The sequence below is a fragment of the Euprymna scolopes genome, chromosome 45 (assembly GCF_053919585.1).
Source record: "Euprymna scolopes isolate OS-2025 chromosome 45, ASM5391958v1, whole genome shotgun sequence".
In the NCBI taxonomy this organism is placed as follows: domain Eukaryota; kingdom Metazoa; phylum Mollusca; class Cephalopoda; order Sepiida; family Sepiolidae; genus Euprymna; species Euprymna scolopes.
This window is the reverse complement of record NC_136526.1, coordinates 11,477,998-11,501,537: the sequence shown is the minus strand read 5'-3', so window position 1 is coordinate 11,501,537 and position 23,540 is coordinate 11,477,998. Positions and strand designations below refer to the sequence as shown.

The following is a 23,540-nucleotide window of genomic DNA, read 5'->3' as shown; positions in this document are numbered from 1 at the left end:
CCAACTTCACGTCCCTTTTCAATTTGGTGTATTTACAAATGCATACTTTTATTTATAGTAATCGTTGGAGAATATTCCAGAATCCAATATTCTATGAACACTTAGTTTTTGGAACCTTCTGGAACCAACAAAAAAAAAAAAAACAACTTTTTTTTTTTTCAGTTATATTATAGGTCTCTCGAGACGCTTAAAAGGATATTTTCACTTTCTAATATTAAAGTAATATTATCTTATCCTATATATTATTTTAATTTATATTTTATTAATATTTATTTTGTATTATGTTTTATTTCATTTTATTATATAATATTTCAAGTGTTATCTTCTAATATTTAATTATATTAATAAAAATTTTCATTATATATATTATTATTTTTTGGTTAATTATATTTTGTGTTAGAAATTTTAATTTCTTCATATTTTTAGAGGAAGAGATGTCTTCATGTCACATAAGTAGACAAACATTTAAGGGTATTGGTATATATGGGTATACATATGGGTACGTGTAAAAATGCTGTTAAAATGAAACAAATAAGCAGCTAAGATGTTCAAACACGATAGTAAAACAGAATATTTAGTATGACATTAAGTTGTTTCAGTATTTATATATTTTTTTCTTTTTTGATCAGCCATAGGCAATGACAAACTCCAGTTGTATGGAGTGCAGTTCCATCCGGAAGTCGATCTGACAGAAAATGGTAAACAAATTCTAAAGAATTTCCTCTTTGAGGTTGCTGGCTGCAAAGGAACCTACACCATGAAGTGTCGAGAAGCTGCGTGTATCGACTACATTTGCTCTACTGTCGGCACCAATAAGGTGTTGGTAAGTAATGCTTCTGGTTGCTTTCTAATAGTTTAAAGTTGGTTGTTGTTGTTTTTTTTTTTTAACTCGCCCTTTATAAGTTACTAGCCTGGGTGCCCGGGTGTTGGGGGGGGGGGGGTGAGCAAAAAAAAAAAAAAAAAGTGGTAGTTAGCTGGCAAGTTTGAACCCGTACCGTGAAGGAGGAAAAGAACGTGGAAAAAAAAAAAAAGTGACGTCTTTGCCGTTGCGTCCATCGCCAAATCGGAAGTGGCAAAAGTTTAAATTAAGGCTAGTCAATTGAAAAGAGAGGATGGCTTTTGAAAATATTGGTGAAAAAAGCGACCCTCCCCCCCTTGTAGAAAAGTGCCCAGTTGAGGGTGAAAGAATTAATGTTTTTAGCCACTTTTTCTATATTTGTCGTCCAAAGGGTCAAGCTTCAAAACAATAACGATTTTGTGAAAATTCGTCGCCTCTGTCAAAAGTTTTAGACATACTTACATTTAAAGAGACAGGTGAGATTTATATAATAGAAGATGATGTCGCCACTTTGACTATTTCGGACCACACTTGCTTCGCCAAAACCCAGATGATCTCATTCATGAAGCCATCAACCCAGCACCACCACAAGATTGGAAGAAACGCTACGGTGACCAATTCCTGACCTGGCTCAGGATGGTGAAATAGGATACTGAAATGATCCTCGGGCTCCGCCGAGGGAACCACGAATGGCTTATGCTTGTAGCGGAAACAGCTTCTGACCAAGCCTAGTCGGCCGTTATAAGGGATGCAGTGAATTTGTTGGATGGAGCCAGCCCAACCGATCCAGGGTGAACGCTGCAACAAGCAACCATGCCTAGGAGAGATTAACAAGATGTTGGTTTATGTTACATTTAAACATCTGCATATCAGTACAACCAGCGGAGCAGGCAGCAGGAAGGGAATTCCAAAGTCTAGCTGTTCAAGGGAAGAAACTTTTAGAATAGAAAGCTTTTTAGCATTTTAGCATGTAGGGACTTCAACAGTGAAGGGGTGAGATTTTGTTGCTATGTGGATTTGTCGGGGATATGTTCGTCGAGGGGGCACAAGTGCAATGAGTTCATCAGAGCACATTCCATTCCACTAGAGATGCAACATTGTGGTGATGGGACAGGAGCTGGAGCTTAGTTGACAAAGTGGGACCTATTAGATTGAAAACTCTTTTTTTTGGACCCTATCCAAGAGGGAGAGGCTAGTGATAGATGCACCAGCCCAGATGTGGTAACAATACTCCACGCATGGGCGAATGGTGGCCTTGTAGAGTTATAGGATACTCTCAGGTGTGAGTAGTTTTCTAGCTTGATAGAGGGAGTTCACTTTCTTTGCAGCAGCCTTTGCAATGTCCTCAATGTATTTGTTCCCGTTCATATTGCCCGCAAATGTTAGGCTGAGGAGTTTGAAGGAAGAATTCTTAGCTAGGGTGTTATTTGTCATGGATATAGGTGGTTGGAGAGGCGTTTTCTAATCGTTACTTTTGTTTACTAATGATGCACTGTTCAAGGCTAAAAGCCACTCAGGGAGATTCTACTCTATAATAAATAGCGATGTGTATTTGTGTGTAGATATATCCAGTCACGCAAAAGTTAGTTGTTTTTAAAAGAATTTAGGGGAATTGAGAAAACAAGACAACCTCTTGCTTTCAATCTATTCCCATAATGAGACATTGGTTCTTGTCCAGAAAAAAAATTTACAAATTAAAAAGAAAAATATTTATAATGTATGTACCTGTGACAAAATGAGAATCTCATAATCCAAAAAGCATGCAAATTGATTAGTGGTTTTTAAATTAGATCAGTGGAGGAGAAATCCTTCTAGACTGAGGTAATTTTTATTTTTTGTTTCTTTCCAGAGTGCCCCTTTTTGGGGAGCTGGATTTTTTTTCCCCCCACAGTGCAGCATCTGAAGAACAGATATTACACTTTGATCTTGGCCAAAAAAAAAGATGAAGTCTAGGATCAGAACAGATACTACACTTTGCTCCTAGCCAAAAGGTCCTGGATATGACCTTAAACTATATCCAGTGGTGAGGCCCCAGCTTGCGGGCTTTGGGGAGTGTGGAGCCACCCTTTAATTACTATTGCTCCCGGGTCCACTCTGACCCGGAGTGGTAGTACCTGTTAGGGTCTCAACTATGGGTTAAATAGAAACTGATTTGAAAACAACAAATATACTCTATTAAAAAATTTTTCTTAAATATCTTTGGATTCGGCATTAAATAAATCGAAAAGGGTTGATATGCCGTAAAACAACCAACCAAGCCAAAAGGCCAAGAACCGCAACAGTTACAGCTGCTGGTGTTTCCAAGAACTTTTTTCTTGACTACCATTCGTTCGCTGTGATGTCATACTGCTTGCATCCTTTATGATGTCATTTATTGTCAATGAAAGCAAAATGGTAGACTTATCTTGATCACAAGTAGCATTTAAGTTGTTTGTGGCTGGAGCATTGACCTCTATAAATTACTAGCGGGGAGACCCGCCGTTGCCCGGGATACATCAACAAACGTTTCACACTCCCATATTTTTGTCATCGATTTGAGACTTAATTACTCACAGAATTCCCAAATAATGTCAAATATGGCAGAATGACCTGTGATAACTCAGAAGATTTTTTTTTTTTTTTACATAAGCGTCACCATTTTTCAAGGCCGATAGGCCACTTGAGGATAATGGTTAAGAGTGTACAGTAGTCAATTGGACAATATAGTAATCGTTAGTAATGGAAATTCGGTAAATTTGTTAACTTAGGTGGAACGGCTCATCAAGAACTTGTTTATGTTGGACTTGAAGACAACCATATTGTAGTCGGCTGGAAAGCAGGAAAACTGGAGACAATTCTACAGGCGTGAAGTTCTAAGAAAGAAGCTTTGTTCATGGAATCTACGTTTAGGTTTAGGCACAGATAAAGAGTTGGGGGGAATTATTGATAGTGTTTTCAGCTAGACGAGTGTTTCTTGTAAAAGTTTGGCAAGGGGGGACCATAGATTGAAGCTCACTCGAAATCAAAAGATTTAAGTAGTCATTTTTGTTAATTTTGCTAACAAATTATGAGCTGAGCATTGGATTCTCAAAATAATTTAAAGTTCTTGCAAAGAGAGCGACGCTTGATACTTCAGAAAGATAAACGTGTTTGATTTGTCCTTTAACCGTTATCCAAAAACCCAAATTATGAACTTATTGTGATCCGCGACGGGACCCAATTGACCATATTCTCAAAATGATGTCAAGGGGGTATATAGCTTTTGAAAAGATTTAAATGAAGAATTATGATTATGGGGGCTGGACCAAAATGGGAGGAGAAACCTTTGCTTCATGCTAGTTATAGTGTAACCCGGATATCAGGTACTTCTTCTCTGATCCCGACAGCAGTCTTGTATCTGGGTTGCGCTTAGATCCTGGTTACATTGTACATGTCCACAGACTCTAATTTGGGATTAGAGAAAAACACTCGGGTTTGTATTACTGTACACATAGATTCAAAAAAGTTGTCAAAAAACAAATATAAAACAAATAAATGTTATCAAAGGCAAGATAAGTTACTTTTCTACCTAACTGGATATGTTTTTAGTGTTTTTATTTAATGTAAAATGTTTATTTAGCTCGAAAAACAATGTTTACCTATGTATTGGAAAATTTAAAATGGTGGCCGACTCTCTTTGACATGGTAAGTTTGGGAAAAGGAGTTAAAAATTAAAAAACTAGACAAAATATGTTTAAAAACTCGCTCAATATCTGTTACTGTGACATAGGCTAACACATATTCGGTGGTTTTTTAACTGTTAACAGAATTTTGCATATTTTTTTATTTTTCACTCCTTTTCCCAAACTTACCGTGCCAAAGAGAGTCGGGCGCCATTTTAAATTTTCCAATACATCGGTAAATACTGTTTTTTCGAGCTGAATAAACATTTTACATTAAATAAAAATATTAAAAACATATCCAGTTAGGTAGAAAAGTAACTTATTTTGCCTTTGGTAACATTTATTTGTTATATATTTGTTTTTGTTTTTTTTTGACAACTTTTTCGAATCTGTGTGTATAGTAATACAAACCCGAGTGTTTTTCTCTAAACAAAAAATACAGAAAAATTTTTGTATATACTCATCACAAAACTAATGTCATTCTAAAAAATCTTGTGGGTTTTTAATAACTTTTCTATTTGGCTAGCAAACGAAAATATTTAGTTGTCAGTGGTCAACTAAATATAAGCTGTATTAATTTTTTTTTTTTTTTGTCAGATGTTATTGAGTGGCGGCGTCGATTCTACCGTTTGTGCAGCTTTGTTGAATAAGGCGCTTAAGGAAGACCAGGTTGTTGCCATTCACATAGACAATGGATTCATGAGAAAGAATGAGAGTACAAAAGTTGAGGAATCCCTTTCGAGGATTGGAGTCAAGGTCAAAGGTAAGTTGATTATAGGTTGGTAAGATTTTGCGTCCCTTATTGTTGTATACCACTTTAAAAAACATAAGTTTTTATCCTCCTCCCGCCCCTACACACACTGAACTTTTACTTTTATTTATCTTTCTACACCTTTTTCTCTCCTTCACCAAATTCATATATCCAGAAATCAAGATTCCTGTCAAGAATTGCCTCTATATTTAGAAAAAAAAAAATTTTTTAAATCTGTATGATGAAACAAAAATATTGTATTCCAAAAATCATGTAAATTAATCGAGTAGTCTTATTTTTAAAGATCATTTTTAATTATGGGAATTTGTTGGTATTACAGCATTAGCAGTGTCAGAATCTTTGGGAAAATCGCCATTGCAAATTTGACACCCCTAAGACAAAACTGCAAACAAAATATACAAAACTCGTAATTTCTGTTTTTAAAGTGGGTTGTTTATTTTCTTTATGGAATATACTTCCAAAATAAACTATTAAAGTTGTTTAAAACATAATAAAAATATTATTTCTTATTTGTTAAAAAAAACGTGTTGACAAAATATCCGCTCGCGGTGATTGAATACGCGGACATTTTGTCTACACGGGCTTTTAACAAATAAGAAAATAATATTTTTATTATGTTTTAAGCAACTTTAATAGTTTATTTTGGAAGTATATTCCATAAAGAAAATAAACAACCCACTTTAAAAACAGAAATTATGAGTTTTTTATATTTTATTCAGTTTTTTGTTGGGGGTGTAAAATATTCCGCAAAAATTCTGACACTGCATAAATCTGTTTTGAGTTATCTCTTTGGTTTCTTGACATTATTTGTCTTTCATTTTTTTTTTCTTTTTCTTTCCTGATTTCTCTTTTTTCATATCTCTTTCCTCTTTCTCTCTCTCCTCTTTCTCTCTCTCTCTCCTCTTTCTCTCTCTCTCTCCTCTTTCTCTCTCTCTCCTCTTTCTCTCTCTCTCTCCTCTTTCTCTCTCTCTCTCCTCTTTTTCTCTCTCTCTCCTCTTTTTCTCTCTCTCTCCTCTTTCTCTCTCTCTCTCCTCTTTTTCTCTCTCTCTCCTCTTTTTCTCTCTCTCTCCTCTTTTTCTCTCTCTCTCCTCTTTCTCTCTCTCTCTCCTCTTTCTCTCTCTCTCTCCTCTTTCTCTCTCTCTCTCCTCTTTCTCTCTCTCTCTCCTCTTTTTCTCTCTCTCTCCTCTTTTTCTCTCTCTCTCCTCTTTTTCTCTCTCTCTCCTCTTTTTCTCTCTCTCTCCTCTTTTTCTCTCTCTCTCCTCTTTTTCTCTCTCTCTCCTCTTTTTCTCTCTCTCTCCTCTTTTTCTCTCTCTCTCCTCTTTTTCTCTCTCTCTCCTCTTTTTCTCTCTCTCTCCTCTTTTTCTCTCTCTCTCCTCTTTTTCTCTCTCTCTCCTCTTTTTCTCTCTCCTCTTTTTCTCTCTCCTCTTTTTCTCTCTCCTCTTTTTCTCTCTCCTCTTTTTCTCTCTCCTCTTTTTCTCTCTCCTCTTTTTCTCTCTCCTCTTTTTCTCTCTCCTCTTTTTCTCTCTCCTCTTTTTCTCTCTCCTCTTTTTCTCTCTCCTCTTTTTCTCTCTCCTCTTTTTCTCTCTCCTCTTTTTCTCTCTCCTCTTTTTCTCTCTCCTCTTTTTCTCTCTCCTCTTTTTCTCTCTCCTCTTTTTCTCTCTCCTCTTTTTCTCTCTCCTCTTTTTCTCTCTCCTCTTTTTCTCTCTCCTCTTTTTCTCTCTCCTCTTTTTCTCTCTCCTCTTTTTCTCTCTCCTCTTTTTCTCTCTCCTCTTTTTCTCTCTCCTCTTTATCTCTCTCCTCTTTATCTCTCTCCTCTTTATCTCTCTCCTCTTTATCTCTCTCCTCTTTATCTCTCTCCTCTTTTTCTCTCTCCTCTTTATCTCTCTCCTCTTTATCTCTCTCCTCTTTATCTCTCTCCTCTTTTTCTCTCTCCTCTTTATCTCTCTCCTCTTTATCTCTCTCCTCTTTTTCTCTCTCATTTTTCTTCACCTTTTTTTTCTTTTTTACAGCGGAAAAATAATTTGACAAAAGGTAGCCATGTTTCGATTTTTAGACCACAGGGAAGAAAGAGAAGCTATTATTTAAACATGTGAAAGGAGGTGTCGGCTATTTTTTTTTTTTTTTTTTCATAGGCATCACCACATTATCAAGGCCCAGAGGCCACTCAAGGATAAGGGTTAAAGAGTGTACAGTAGAAATTGGTCAATATAGTAATCATTAGTAATGAAAATTTGGTAAATTTGATAACTTATATGGAACGGCTCATCAAGAACTTATTTACTTTAGACTTGAACACAACCATATTGTAGTCAGCCGGAAAGCAGGAAAACGGAAGACAATTCCACAGGCGTGCAGTTCTAAGAAAGAAGCTTTGTTCATGGAATCTACGTTTAGGTTTAGGCACAGATAAAGAGTGGGGGAAATTATTGATAGTGTTTACAGCTAGACGAGTGTTTCTTGTGAAAGTTTGGCGAGGGGGGACCATAGATTGAAGCTCAGTTGAACACTTTCCATGAAAATAACGATACATCAGAGACAAACTCGCAACATCTCTTCTGTGAGATAGAGGTTGCAAGAAGGAGAAAAGGACATCTCCTACGAGGCTACGAAGTCTATTTTGAACTCTATCAAGGCAGGACAAATCCTTTCTAGCAGCTCCTGCCCAGATGTGGCAACAGTATTCCATCCTTGGACGTACCTGGCTCTTATATAGATAGAGAATAGCATCAGCAGTGAGATATCTACCGGATCGATAGAAAGATCCCACCATTTTTCCAGTGGCCTTGGCAACAGATTTGATATACGTGTTCCATTTAAGATCAGGAGTAATGGTCAAGCCCAGAAGCTTGTCAAAACTTGAGGCCTCCTAATGACGAGAGCCATTCATTTCAATTGATGACAAATGTGGATTAGAATGTTGATGATGCAAAGAGAAGCTTGGTTTTAGATGCATTAAAAGTAACCAGCCACTCCTTTCCCCATTGTACTACGTGCTCAAGGTCAGAGGAGAGAGAATTGGAGAGAACTTGGTCGTTTACTGTCTTAGATGTGGTACCATAAATGGTAGTGTCGTCAGCATAAATGTCTACAAATGATGTAAGGATATGATTTGGAAGATTTAGACAGTTATCTCCCCCTGCCCCTTCCTTCGTCGGTGTCTAAAAATTTAAACATGGCTACCTTCAGCTCACTGTCATAAAAAATTGTTCTTCCGTTGTTAAAAAAAAAAAGACTTGATCAAATTGAGTGAAATATTTTTTCCGGAGAACTTCATTCCATAACGGATACATACAATATGACTTTTTTCCAATATTTTCATTTTTTAGATTATTGATTGACCTGTACAAGTACCGAGCTTTCTATTTTATTTTTCTTCAAAAAGTTAGATGATGCGATGATGGGAGTGGAACCATTAAAACTAGCAACCTTTTGTTTTCCTACGTAGTTGCCACCATTCTTAATACACTCTTGCTGGCGATGAATGATGGTTGCCCATGAGCACCTGGAGCGCTCTTTGTCATATGAGGGTTGTTTTAAAAGTAAAACCGCATTTATTTATTTTTTTTTTATTTTTCTTTCTTTTTCTTTCTCCTTTCTTTCTCCTTTTCTCCTTTCTTTCTCCTTTTCTCCTTTCTTTCTCCTTTTCTCCTTTCTTTCTCCTTTTCTCCTTTCTTTCTCCTTTTCTCCTTTCTTTCTCCTTTTCTCCTTTCTTTCTCCTTTTCTCCTTTCTTTCTCCTTTTCTCCTTTCTTTCTCCTTTTCTCCTTTCTTTCTCCTTTTCTCCTTTCTTTCTCCTTTCTTTCTCCTTTCTTTCTCCTTTTCTCCTTTTCTCCTTTCTTTCTCCCTTTCTTTCTCCTTTTCTTTCTCCCTTTCTTTCTCCTTTCTCCCTTTCTTTCTCCTTTTCTCCTTGCTTTCTCCTTTTCTCCTTGCTTTCTCTTTTTTTTTTTTTTCATTTTTCGTGTTAGTTTTTTTTTTTTTTTTTTTTTTTTACTCAAAGTTGAAGAGCTACAAAGATCAGGGGTAGTACAATTGAAGTAAAGCCGCCTTCTTTTTTTTTTCTTTTTTCCTTTAGTTTTTTCTTATTCAAAAAATTTGAGTGGTACAATTAGCTAGCAACCATTTGTGCTCCAGAATTCAATTTATCTATATAGTCATCATTTTCAATGCAATTTTGTCACAAATTTAATGACGCATCGCTGCTTCTGACACATGGGTTGCTTCCCTAGAGTTTCACACTGTCAGTACTTGCAACAAAGAAATGAAACTTTCAGATCATGATTGCATAAAGTTTGGTCATCATAACAAAGCAATTTGCAATCCTATCTGATCCGTTCGGGTGGAATAAAAAATAGAAGGCATTACTTTTGAAAAGCACTTTATATATTACTATATTTTGACATGTTTCGTACTTGTGACCTTGTTGTGCTCCTGTATTTTTATTTTTAACTCTGCCTTGATGAAATACCATTTTGAAAAACCTTTTTTTTTTTTTCTTTTTTTTTTTCTTTTTTTTTTCTAATATAAATTGTTATAGGATTAAATTAATCCCTGAACACAAATCTGAAATGTAAGCTTAGACCTATTTAATTGTGATTTAAATCTAGAATACATATAAGCTCTTTACTGGAAGTATTGTCTACAAATATTAGGTATGTGCACCTAAGGGTGGGGGTCAAAATTTGCACATTACTTGTTTTTTTAAATTTAATGTTTTTCCCCCCATTTTATTTTCCTCATCTATTGCTCCCCCCGCCTCGCAGGCTCTCCCTCGGCCTCGCAGGCTCTCCCCCGGCCTCGCAGGCGCTCCCCCCCGGCCTCACAGGCTCTCCCCCGCCTCTTGCTCCCCCCGGCCTCGCAGGCTCTCTGTGCACCTAAGGGTGAGGGTCAAAATTTGCATATTATTTGTTTTTTTAATTTAATGGGGTTTTTTTTTTCCCCTCTTTTTTTTTCCCCCGCCTCGCAGTGTCTCCAACATCTCTTGCTCCCCTGCCTTTCTCGCCTCTCCTTTCTCTTTTTCATCCTTTTTCTTTTTCTCATGAACAACAATAACTCTACTACCAGATTAAATTTGGTTTTTATTTTGCAAAGACGTACATTGTTTTTAGACATATTTTGGCTAAAAATATCTACTTCATATAATTTTAAACAACTTTCCTTTCAAAGAAATTTACATTGAATCCTATACCTTTTTTCTGGTTTATAAGAACAAAATGGTGTTTGTGTTTACGCCTGAACACATCCATAAAGTCAACATTTTTTAGCAATTTTTAAAGTTAAATATTACCATTTGATTATATTAGTCCGCGATTGGAAGAGTGGACAAGTGTCCTTTCATTCACAGGCAAATGTGTAAATCAATCTCTATGAAAAAAGATCATTGCTTGTTCAACGATATTAGTTTTTTTGTCTTTTTTTTTTTTTTTTCCTACCTAGGAGTCACTACTTATCAATGCCTAGAGGCCACTCGAGGATAAGGGTTAAAGAGTGTAATGGGAAAATATAGTAATCGTTAGTAGTGGAATTTAGTAAATTGGATTACTTAAAGGGAACGACTCATCAAGAACTTGTTTACATTGGACTTGAAGACAACCATATTGTAGTCAGCTGGAAAGCAGGCAAACAGAAGTTCCACAGGCGTGCAGTCCCAAGAAAGAAGCTTTGTTCATGAAATCTACGTTTAGATTTAGGCATAGATAAAGTGTGGGGGAAATTGTTTTCAGCTAGACGAGTGTTTTTCATGAAAGTTTAGCGATGCGGGACCATAGATTGGAACTTAGACAAGGGCTTGCCATGAAAATAACGATAAAGCAGAGACAGGCTCACAATGTCTCTTCTGTGAGAAAGAGGTTGCAGGGAAGAGAAGAGGGCATCTCCTACTACACTACAAAGTCTATTTTGAACTCTGTCAAGGCAGGATAAGGTTTTTCTAGCAGCTCCTGCCCCGATGTGGCAACAGTACTCCAGCCTTAGACATACCTGGCTCTTATATAGGTAGAGAATTGCGTCCGCAATGAGATATCTACTGGATCGATAAAAAGATCCCACCATTTTTCCTGCGATCTTGGCAATGGATTTGATGTAAGTGTTCCATTTCAGATCAAGAGTAAAGGGCAAACCCAGAAGCTTGTCAAAACATGGAGCCTCCCCAAGACAAGAGCCATTCATTTCAATTGATGCCAGATAGGAACAGAGCGTTGATGATGTAAAGATAGAAGCTTGGTTTTAGATGCATTAAAAGTAACCACCCACCTCTTTCCCCATTGTACCACATGCTCAAGATCAGAGGCGAGAGAATCCGAGAGAACTTGGTCATTTACGGCCTTTGATGTGCTGCCATAGATGGCTGTGTAATAGTGTTGTCAGTAAAAATGTCTATGAATGATCTAAGTGTGTATGATTTGGGAGATCATTGAAAAGAGTTGGGCTAGGATGGGTAGTTATTTACTATGAAATGTGTTTCAAAATTGCAAAACAACTGATTTCAAATCCTATTTTAGTAATTAAAATTTTTCTTAAAATGTTAAATGAGTCGTAGCAAGTTGATTCGTGTACATGAACTGGTGAATTTTAAAATGTAGTGACTCTGGAAAAAAAAAAAAAAACATGGCTGACATAAGACACCAAGGGAGATAACTTTGAATATTCTCACACTATTTTTTTTTTTTAAATTTGATTTACAAAAAGGAATAATGAGAATAATACTAACATTATTTTTTTTTTTTCCAGTGGTTCGTGCTGCGCACACATTCTATAATTCTACTACATCCATTCCGATTGACCGGACTGATCCAAATTCTCGAAAGAAGAAGACTAACATGTTAAACACGATTACGAATCCAGAGGAAAAACGCAAAATCATTGGGGATACATTTATGAAGGTATCTTTTTCTTTTTTTTTTTTTTTTTTTTTCCCCCTCCTTCAAAAATAATAATTGCCAGTCATCCTTTTAAGTGAGACGCTCACCCCAAATTTAGTTACACAAAAACCAGGTGTATGGATTCATGATTTTAGAGTTACCTTCAATAAGTTTTTAAGAGTTGTTTTTGCCCAGGCATTTAAAATTGTCGTAGACTCTTGAAAATTTCAGTATGTTATTGCTATACATCTTATGAGATGACTGACCAATTTTTATTATTTCAGGATCAATGAACAGCTACAGCAGGAATTGAATTACACCCTACTAAAGCATGATTGTCACAGCTGATAAATTAAAAAAAAAAATACAATCTAAACATGACAACACTTAAGAAGAATGATATTCAATTAAATTCTGTTTTTAAATTTGAAAAAAATGCTGCAGAAACGTATGGAAGGCTTCAGACTGCTTTTGGACCATCTTGCATGAATGCAAGATCAGTTTTTGAGTGGCATAAGAGATTCAAGGAAGGTAGAGAGTCTGAGGATGATGAGGTGCAGGAGGAGTAAGAAAGTCAGAATACTAGAGTTGATTGGAGAAATAAAGAATTTCATGGATAAGGGCAGTTGTGTGTCGATAGAAACAATATTTCGCAAGGAACTGAAGATGCAGAAGATTTGCACAAAGTTTGTCCCAAGTGTTCTTAAAGAAAAAAAGAAGAATTTTCAGATTGCCAAGTTCACCGCGTCGAAGCACACGTAACAAAAATCTGTCCTGTTCCCTTTTCGACATTATCGCAAACGAGCTTGCTTCAACTGACACCAGATTGCAAAGTACACCGTACCGACGTTGAGCTGACAAAAAAAAAAAAAAAATCGTTTTCAATTAAAGAAATGCTGGCTTTTTATATTGTCAAACGAGTCCATAACTCCATCCTCGTCACAGACTATTTGACCAAGATAGGCACTAAGACAGTTTCTCACCCTCCCTTCAGTTCAGCCCTTGCTCCCCCTGACTTTTGGTTATTCCCTAAGCTCAAGGAAAAATTTAGAGGCCATCGTTATGAGACAATTGAGGAAATGAAAGAGGTTGTGATGAGGGTCATTGACACACTCATACAAGAGAACTTCCTTGGGGCCATCTAGAAGTTGTTGGAACTGTACGACAAGTGCATTGCAGCCGAAGGAGATTACTTCGAAGGCGGGGGGCTAGTTTCATGTGTGTACTATCAAGAAAAGTGCGCATACGAAAAAAAGTCTGGAAACTTATTTAAGGTATTTCGTATTTTGAGATGAGATTTTGTATTTAAATTTTTTTTTTTTTTTTCAGGTTGCAAATGATGTGATAGAGGAACTGAATTTAAAACCACAGGAAGTCTACTTAGGCCAAGGTAACGTATAAACGCTTTTTATACTTTTGACAAAAGATGATGATAATTTGTATAACTATTTTTTTTTTTTTTTTTTTTTTTTCGAACATTTGATAACTTTTCTTTTCTTTTTTCTTTTCTTTTCTCTTTTTCTTTTCCGTTTTCTTTTCCTTTTTCTTCTCTTTTTTTTCTTTTTCTTTTCTTTTTCTTTTCTTTTTTCTTTTCTTTTTCTTTTCTTGTCTCTTTCTTTTTTCTTTTTCTTTTCTTTTTTCTTTTCTTTTTTCTTTTCTTTTTTCTTTTCTTTTTTCTTTTCTTTTTTCTTTTCTCTTTTCTTTTTTCTTTTCTCTTTTCTTTTTTCTTTTCTCTTTTCTTTTTTCTTTTCTCTTTTCTTTTCTCTTTTCTCTTTTCTTTTCTCTTTTCTTTTTTCTTTTCTCTTTTCTTTTTTCTTTTCTCTTTTCTTTTTTCTTTTTTTTTTCTTTCTTTTGCATAAGGGTAATCATTTGTAGCGATTTAAAATAAAAACCTTCTACAAGATAACTGGATGCAACTATTTCCAAAATAACTGGATTCGGCATTAAATAACCCAAAAAGGGTTGATATGCCGTAAAACAATCAAATCAAAACCAACAGTGTTTTTAAATACTGTACATAAAATACCCAAAGAATTTGAATGCCTAATTTGTAATTAAAAAATTTTTTTTCAAACATCTGATTTTTTTTTTTTTTTTTTTTAACATAAAAGTTACCACTTGTCAAGGCCCGAAGGCCATGGGTGTACAGTAATCATTAGGCAAACAGAATAATATTTAATAGTGGGAATTTTAAATAATTTGATTATTTAAGGGGATAGCTCAACAAAAAATTGTTAATCACCAATGAAGGAGGGACGGGACTTAGTTACTCCCATTCCTTTATCTGCACTTTTCTCAAGTGCTTTGCGGTTAAAATGGCTAAAATTGACACTTTTGTGCTTATTAAAAAAAAATTGATGCCTTGGATTTTTATAAAACTTTCTGAAAAGTTGTAACGAACTCATTTATGTATAATTTTGTTTGTCTATACTTTGCGGTAACTCTTGCGTGTGCCCTTTTAGGCCTAATAAAATCACTCCGTTTTTGGGACTATTTTACCATATTATCCAAAATTTTCTGTATGTCTATTTAGCAGTTTTACATGGTGCTGAACTCAAATTGAAATATGTTATGGCAAAGAAAACAACACTACAGCTTTGTTTTAAAACTTTTATTGTAAAAATTCAGGTAATTAGATTATGTAGCAGAGCTGACATCTATTCAATGTAGCTGCCTTCAGCCTCAATCATGCCTTTACCACGAGATAAATGCAATTCAACGACCCATGTATAGCAAAGTTATATTTTCTTTTTAAATAAATAGAAAAAAGGGTTTTTGATATGAATATCAACACAAAAATGAAAAAGAAATTAGTAGTATAGAATTTTTGGTACTTGGGCATAATTTGAACCAAACGTAACTCTATGTCCGATCAGCGTTGCTCAGAACACAACGTTAATCGCCGAGCTTCGTTGATTATGAAAGCGTAACAAACACTGCTAAAAAAAAAAAAATGGAGGAAACCTGTGAACATAATTTTAACAGAAGAAATAAACAAAAAAAATAAATCAAAAAACGACCTACCGTAACAAGTTTTTTTTTTTTTTTTTTTTTTTCTTATTTTGTAATGTTTTTTATTGTAATTTTTTGTTCAACAAAAAAGGTTCAAAACAGATAAACTTTTTTTTTTTTAATGGCTCTTAACATGTTGGGGGGGGGGTCTATTCCAAAAACCGTTCTTTACATGGGGAAGTGGGGGGTGGTGCATTGCGTGTGCGTGCATCTCCACCCACATCCATTCTTTTCAGATGTATTGGCAATGATGCACTTCTTGCCACAGGAGACAGTTTTTTGTTTTTGTTTTTTGTTTGTTTGTTTTTTTTTCTTGACAATATGAGACTGCTTGTTCCGACGTCATCAAATATTTTTCCAAACTGGAGATATTCATTTTTTTTATACAGTTTTCAGAAAAGGGCTGTTACAGGTGTGTGCTGCTTAATGAATTTAATGATTTTTATTTCCTTCCAATTTTTGTTTCGACAAGTTTGTTCGCTACTTTGCAGTTCATTGATCGATGTCTTACGTCACATTACAATCAAACCCGAGTGCATGACGTCATGTTCCAAGCAAAACCGATCAGACGCTGAGTTACGTCCGGTTCAAATCATGCACACATACTAAATTTATATATCAAATTTTATTTAAAATGCTTGAATTTTGTCTGAAGAAGGTTTTAAAATACTTAGAAAAGTCCTTGAAAATGGTCATTGATAATTTGTACAAACCTTGTTACAGGTACCACAAAAAACTGAATTGTGCCAAACTCTGATAAGTGGAACGAGAAGTGTTGCCCTAAAGAAAATAACACTACAGTTTTACAACTTTTATTGTAAAAATCAATTCAGGTAACTAGATTATCTAGTAGAGCTGATATCTACTCAGTTTAACTGCTTTCAGCCTCAACAACTGCCTCGATATGAATCCAGAACTAGGAGCATGCCTTTACCACAAGATAAATGCAATTCCACGATCCATATATAACAAAGTTATATTTTCTTTTTAAATAAGTGAAAAAAGAGATTTTTAATATGAATATCAAAAAAAAAAAAAAATTTATAGGAGTGTAGATTTTTTATATATAAAATTTTTAGAAAGCTTGAATTTTGTCAAGAGAAGGTCTTGAAAATCTTTGAAAAGTCCTTGAAAATGGACATTGAAAATTTGTACAAACCCTATTACAGGTACCACAAAAAAAATGAATTGTGCCCAACTCCGATACCACAAAGTGAGCATTATGATAATTGCAAAACACAAAGAAAAACATTACGCAAAAAGAGGAATTATTATTAAAGAAAACTGTCAAAGAGTGAGAATGAGAGAGTGAAAGTGAGAGGAAAAGAGTGGAAGTGGGGAGGAATGGTGATAGGAAAAGAGAAGAGACAAAGTGGAGGAAAGAGAGCAAGAAAAATCTGTTCTTGTGAAAAAAAAAATGAAAGAAAAGAAATAATTGCAATTAAAGAGAAAGATGATTTTTTTATTTATTTCATCTGAAGAAAAAAATCTGTTCGTGCAAAAAAAAAAAAAAAACGAAAGAAAAAAAAATAACAATGAATAACTGCAATTAAAGAAAAATATGTGATGCCGACAATTGTGAACTTTTTTAAACTAATTTTAGTACAAAAATCAGGAAAAAAAAAATGTTGAATTTTTCTGTTCTGTTTCTATTCCAGGTACCTTGAGACCGGATTTGATTGAAAGTGCCTCTGCATATGCAAGTTCAAATGCGGACCCAATCAAAGTCCATCACAACGACACAGAATTAGTACGAGAATTACGGGCGCAGGTAAGTGGCATACTTCTGTACTATTCCTGAATTCTTTAAATTCTCTACCTCCATGCTATTTCCAGATTGTTTAATTTAATTCTGGGCCTCCATGCTTTTTCCGACTTCGATTTAATTCTGGGCCTCCCTGCTTTTGCTGGATTCTTTAAATTTATTCTCTACCTCCATGTTATTTCTGGATTCTTTGGACTAATTCATCAGAAATTATACTCCAACATTTCCTATACAGCTAATTAGCTGTACTTGAACAGCCTTTCGTTGTTAAAAAATCTTTAACAAAACAAGAAATGCAAAGAGAACAGTTCAGTTTAAGTGTAACTTTAACTGTACAATACAAAAACATTTAACACTGACAAAAATAAAAATAAAAAAATTTAAGTCGGTTAATTCAGTAACCTCGGTAGCAGGGAAGTGGTATCAGGGTCACAGATACGACAATGATTATTTTTTATATATATGTTTAGATGTCTTTAAGTTTCAATTCCTTTGTTTTATTTCTGTTGAAGTTTCCTTGTGATTAATGTATGTGATTTTTTGTATATGATAAATGATCACTAAATAGTTACGTGATTTTTGGAATGCAACATCTTTGTTCGGTGTCAATTACGTAACAATTGATCAGCTTAGGTTGTTTTTAGAAAATTATAAGTAGCAATTAAACATTACTTGATCAAGGTATCTGATTTTTGAAATATGAAAACTAAATGTGTGTGTGTATATATATATATATCTATTTTATTTATTTATTTTGATTTTTGAATATATATCAGACGTGCCCGGGTGTTTGGAGGTGTGTGTTGAGCAAAAAAAAAAAAAAAAAAAAGTGGTGGTAGGCAGGTAGGCTTGAACTCATACCGTGAAGGAAAAAAAAATGTGAAAAAGTGACATCCTTGCCGTTGCGTTCATCGCAAAACCGGAAATTGCCAATGTCTTAGTCAGCTTGCCATAAAAAGAGGATTGTCCAAATTGAATAGCAATTGTCTGATATAAGGGTTTTAGGCCTCAGTACGCTTATAAGAAATGTGTGTGCTAAGAAATTCGTTCATTTTTTTTTTTTTTTTTTTTTTTTTTTTTTTATACAAGAACTAACAGTTCAGCCTGGCTTTGCTTGGGCCTTATGTACTGTTCATAACTTTATGTGCGTGTGTTTGTATTAAAAAGTTTGACTCGTGTCCAGGTAACATACATCGAAAATTTCAAGTATTTAGACCCAAAATTGGCAGAGGAGTTTGGTAGAGTCTGCAAATGTCAACTCTTTCAACTTTGACCTCTTGGCAGCCAACTTTTCACCTAAAAACTGATTAAAAAGCTTACTGCATATCTGAATACCCTTTATGTAAAATTTCAAATGTTTAGACTAAAAATTGGCTGAGTAATTTGGTAGACTGCAGAAGTCAAATTTTTTAAAACTTTGACCCCTTATCATTTATTGTTTTAAGCTCAAATCAAATTAAAAAGTTTGACCCATGTCCAAGTAACCTACATCCTAAATTTCAAGTGTTTAGACCCAAAATTAGCAGAGGAGTTTGGTAGTTTTCAAAGGTCAAATCGTTGAGCTTTGACCCCTTGACAGCCAAATTTCTGGCCAAAAACCGATTAAAAAGATTTTCCAAATCTCAATACTCCTTATGTTAAATCTCGAGTCTGTAGACTGAAAATTGACAGTAGTTTGGTAGGGAAATGTACACGCCCACACAATTTCACTTTTATAGATTTAGAACACTAAAACCAATGAATTGTAAGAAAAAGAGACAACTTTTCTTTTTTTTTTTTTTTTTTTTTTTTACCAAAGAATAAAGACATTATGAAAAAAAAGGCAATTTTTATTAAAGAAAATTGTCACATGACTGCTTTATTTTATATTTTTTTACATCTACTTTATTAAAATGATATGGTATAATAGAAGAAACAGCTGACTAATTTTAGGTCATATTAATAAAAAATGGAAGCATTAAGAAAAGATGTTTTTTGTTTTTTTTATGGTAATGTTTTTTAAATTTAGACATTTTTAAGATTCAAGTTTTTTAAAATGTAATTTTATACATTGAGACTTTTTTAATGTTAAGGTTTTTAAAAATGTTATTTTTTAAATTGAGACTACTGTTTTTTAATATTAAGGTTTTTAAAAATGTAATTTTTAAACACATTTTTTTAATTGTTTTTAAAAATGTAATTTTTTAAATTACAAAAAAGAAAAATGCAACAGTAGTTGCAGAGGAATTGTGATTTTATTAAAACATTTTTCTTAATTGAATCAAAACATTTTGTTTGAAAAAAAAAAAAAAAAAAAGATGAAACATTTAAAATAAATGACAAGTTTTTTTTTTTTTAATGTAACAAAATTTAATAACATAAAAATGTAATCTAAAACTTTTTTTTTTTTTTTAATGTAACAAAATTTAATAACATAAAAATGTAATCTAAAACTTTTTTTTTTTTTTTTAATGTAACAAAATTTAATAACATAAAAATGTAATCTAAAACTTTTTTTTTTTTTAATGTAACAAAATTTAATAACATAAAAATGTAATCTAAAACTTTTTTTTTTTTTTTTAATGTAACAAAATTTAATAACATAAAAATGTAATCTAAAACTTTTTTTTTTTTTTTAATGTAACAAAATTTAATAACATAAAAATGTAATCTAAAACTTTTTTTTTTTTTTTTTAATGTAACAAAATTTAATAACATAAAAATGTAATCTAAAACTTTTTTTTTTTTTTTTTAATGTAACAAAATTTAATAACATAAAAATGTAATCTAAAACTTTTTTTTTTTTTTTTTAATGTAACAAAATTTAATAACATAAAAATGTAATCTAAAACTTTTTTTTTTTTTTTTAATGTAACAAAATTTAATAACATAAAAATGTAATCTAAAACTTTTTTTTTTTTTTTAATATAACAAAATTTAATAACATAAAAATGTAATCTAAAACTTTTTTTTTTTTTTTTTTCATAAAAATGCTTTGTGTTTGTAGGGTCGTGTTGTTGAGCCATTGAAAGATTTTCACAAGGATGAAGTGAGAGTTATAGGCAAAAGTTTGGGTCTTCCGACTGAGCTGGTACAGCGGCATCCATTTCCGGGTAAGTTAACATTTTAGATCATTACTATATATTGGGTCCAATATGATATAATAATAAATACAAAATCTGCAAAATATATCCAAGCATATTTTACAACAGGGCAATGCCAGGCAGCCTACTAGTCAATCTATAAAAATGAGAATGTGTGTGAGGACAATTTTCAACATATATACTCAACAAATTTTTGATCCAGATTTTAAACCGAGGAATTAGTAAATGTGCATGTGTGTTAAAAAAAAAAAAAAATTTTTTTAAATCTTTCCAGCAAATGACAAAACACCCCCAACCTTCTCATGTTAAGAATGGCTTTCTGAATAAACATTCCATTTTTTCCTGAGGGAGGAGATATTTGCACATTACTAACGGCTCAGTTGTGAAAATAAAATGGCTGCCAGGGATTACATTAGCTTTTACATTGGTTAACAAATAAGCAACTTATCAGACCCAAATTTAACTGTGATATTCGTTGTCAGCATACCCATATGAAAGTCGACATTTAGAATGTGAATCAGTTGTTGTAGTTGATGTAAAAATTTACCCTTTTCTTTAGGTATTTTATTCGCAGAAGATGCTTGAATATGTCCTCATATATGAATTACATATTCTTTGAATTTTTTTCTACAAGGTCCCTTACGTATGGTGTACAGATTGTAGTGAGTTTTCACGCCATGTTTTTCGGTGTTTGGTCCAGATTTCTTGTTGATGCCTTACTCTCTGGATAGTTGTTTGAATTATCAAATCTCATCAACAAAGATTAAGAAACCTAATCGTGGTCCCTTTCTTTCAAATCAAGGAGTCTAACCCAAAATTTGTAGTGACAATTATTGGTCCCCCAACAAAGAAGGAATTGGACCAAGTAATTCACTTCCGTTCGTTTGTTCGCACTAACCTTTTTTTTTTTTTTTTTTTTTTTTTTAATTTTGCACAAATCATGGTGAAAGTAAAATTTTTCCAGAACTGATTTTCCGGGATACCTCTGATTTCACTTTTTTCAACCACGCTGTGGATTTGTTTAATTTTGCATAAACATACGTCTTGGTGAAAGTAAATGTTTCACTCATAGAGAGGGACCCCACATGCTCAGATTGTTTTGTATTAAAATAGAAAAATTAAAGTAAGAATTCTGCTTGATTTGAATTAGCATTTCTTTTCCCTATCTACAGGTCCTGGATTGGCAATCAGAGTTTTATGTGCTGAAGATCGCTACATGGACAAGGATTTTGGAGAAACAACTCAGTTGCTCAAAATAATTATTGACTTCAGTAATTCTTTAAAAACGGTAAGTTTTCTCTTGCATCGATTAAATTCAATTTTTCAGTGAGAGTACAAACATTAGTCCGCCATTTTTATAATTTCCCAACTAGTGTAATTTTTATGCCAAACAAAAATGGCTCTATACTTAACAGCTCTGATCAAGCTGAAATTGTAAATGGTGGCCACTGTTATGAAAGAACATTAAATCCATACATTAAATTTTTTGAAAAATTTATTAATCCATACATTAATCCGTACATTAAATTTTAAAAAATTATTAATCCGTACATTAAATTTTTAAAAAAATTTATTAATCCATCCATTAAATTTAATCTGTACAATAAATTAAAAAAAAAAAAAAGTGAAAATTCTGTCGAAATGTCAACCATTTAATTTTTTTAGGGTCCTTTTGTTTTAATCTCACTGAGGCAAGGTCTGCACTGGATTTTTTTTCATTTATATTATGCTAGCAACAGCTTGACATATCTCCGTATCAGACAGCCTGCTAATATATATCACGCCTTCGGAGATAATCAAACGACAAATGCGTTCTTTCATGTGCTTCATAATCAGGGCAGCTATAAGAACGTGTTTTAGCCGTCTGATGATTGTTCACGATGTGAAATCATTGTAAATATTTTTACTCGCTTATATTTCCTTTTTATATAAACCAATCCTTATTTAAGAAGCTCGATGTAGTTACAGAGCATATAATAAATAAATGACAAAAGTCTATATTCCAAACTCCATTATTTTGACCATCTTACAATTTATTCCTTTAATTCAGTTGACATTTACACTTCTTGACAGTATCTGTTTCGTAGCACAAAATCATTCACTTTATTATTATATCAATCATTGAATTTATTTTGCCCTTAACTCATCAGAAGAAATAGCAACTATCAATCCACCAAGCAGAAATAAAATGTGTTTGAGCATGATTTAAAAATTTGAAGAGAAGCTGCAATTGTAGCAAGATCCCTGGCAATACCAGATGGTCTTGCTTGTCAAATAGAGGAAGAGAAGGTAGGAGAGGGGGTGTGATATTTGATCAAGAAAAAAAGAAAAATGTTCCTAGGACTTTATCAAGAAAAGAAGAAAATAATAGATAATAATTGTTCTTTAAGGGTTTTAATTTCTATTTTGTACTTATGTAGCGAATAAGAAGAGGCAAAAATGTCCATAAGAAATAAAATATTTCAAGGGGGGGGGGGATAAATAAATATGATAATGAGATTCTTGATTTTGGCAGAAAAACAATACAGGATCGTTTTCTGGTTGAGTTTAGAAAGAACAATTCAGTTATTGTGGAAACAATGACTTGGGTTCAAAATGTCTGCTTTGGTGTCTGGGAGATGTTGTCATTCGGGTCCACCTGTTGTATTTAACTACCAGGCCACCAAGCCAGTGATAAGTTGGTTGGACAGATAGATAAATAAAATTGAACCTGGGGAGAGATATGGTCATGAAAGAGAGGGAGGAGGTTCACAAGAGAAGAGAAAATGAAGGGAATGTAGAGTGAAGTTCACAAGGGAATGTAGAGTGAAGTTCACAAGAGAATGTAGAGTGAAGTTCACAAGGGAATGAAGAGAATGGAGAGAGAAGTTCACAAGGGAATGAAGGGAATGTAGAGTGAAGTTCACAAGGGAATGTAGAGTGAAGTTCACAAGGGAATGAAGAGAATGGAGAGAGAAGTTCACAAGGGAATGAAGGGAATGTAGAGTGAAGTTCACAAGGGAATGAAGAGAATGGAGAGAGAAGTTCACAAAAAGAATATAAGATAATGGGATAGAGAAAAAAAGACGTTCAGAGGAAAGAAAAGGAAAAGTGGTCTTCAATGTGACAGTGGGGAAGAGGCCAGTTTTATAAAAACGATTGGCTTTTTAGAATTAGGGTCTTTTTACTGGCTGGCATCGAGACGTCCACATTGCTCTCGCCTCGCCTGGGGTGGGGGCAGAAACCCTCATAAGAGCTAAGTTGAAAAGCTCTTGTTCTTAGCTGGGAAATTAACTAGATGAACTTAAGTTATACAACCTGCATCATGAAGCTCGGATCAAAGAACTCTACTTTAAACAAGTGTAAAATGATTTATAAATAATTATTTTGTTTGGTTTTTACGAAAATGAACCAGAGTTTTTCTTTGTTTCTCGATTGCCGGCTTGAATGAAGATGCAGTTTATTTCAGGTATGCCCTGACGCCAAATGATGAAAGAGATAGACCGAATCCAGCACGAAGTCAGTGACGGCCGAAATCGACAGTGTTGCCACACAGACTTAGGGTCATGCACATTTCGTGTGCCCTGAGAAGAGA

General features: G+C 33.8%; 1 protein-coding gene across 2 annotated transcripts in view; it reads left to right on the top strand.

Annotated features, from left to right (window-relative positions):
* The window catches only part of LOC145269252 (GMP synthase [glutamine-hydrolyzing]-like), a 120,338-nt gene that overhangs the window by 82,473 nt on the left and 14,325 nt on the right, over positions 1-23,540 (top strand). For both annotated transcript variants that reach the window (XM_080124878.1, XM_080124877.1), the window contains exons 7-13: positions 630-823; positions 5,077-5,242; positions 11,976-12,127; positions 13,436-13,496; positions 16,777-16,889; positions 19,870-19,975; positions 21,139-21,254. In XM_080124878.1, the coding sequence (XP_079981004.1) occupies positions 630-823; positions 5,077-5,242; positions 11,976-12,127; positions 13,436-13,496; positions 16,777-16,889; positions 19,870-19,975; positions 21,139-21,254 (908 nt within the window). The remainder of the gene's footprint in view (positions 1-629; positions 824-5,076; positions 5,243-11,975; positions 12,128-13,435; positions 13,497-16,776; positions 16,890-19,869; positions 19,976-21,138; positions 21,255-23,540) is intronic.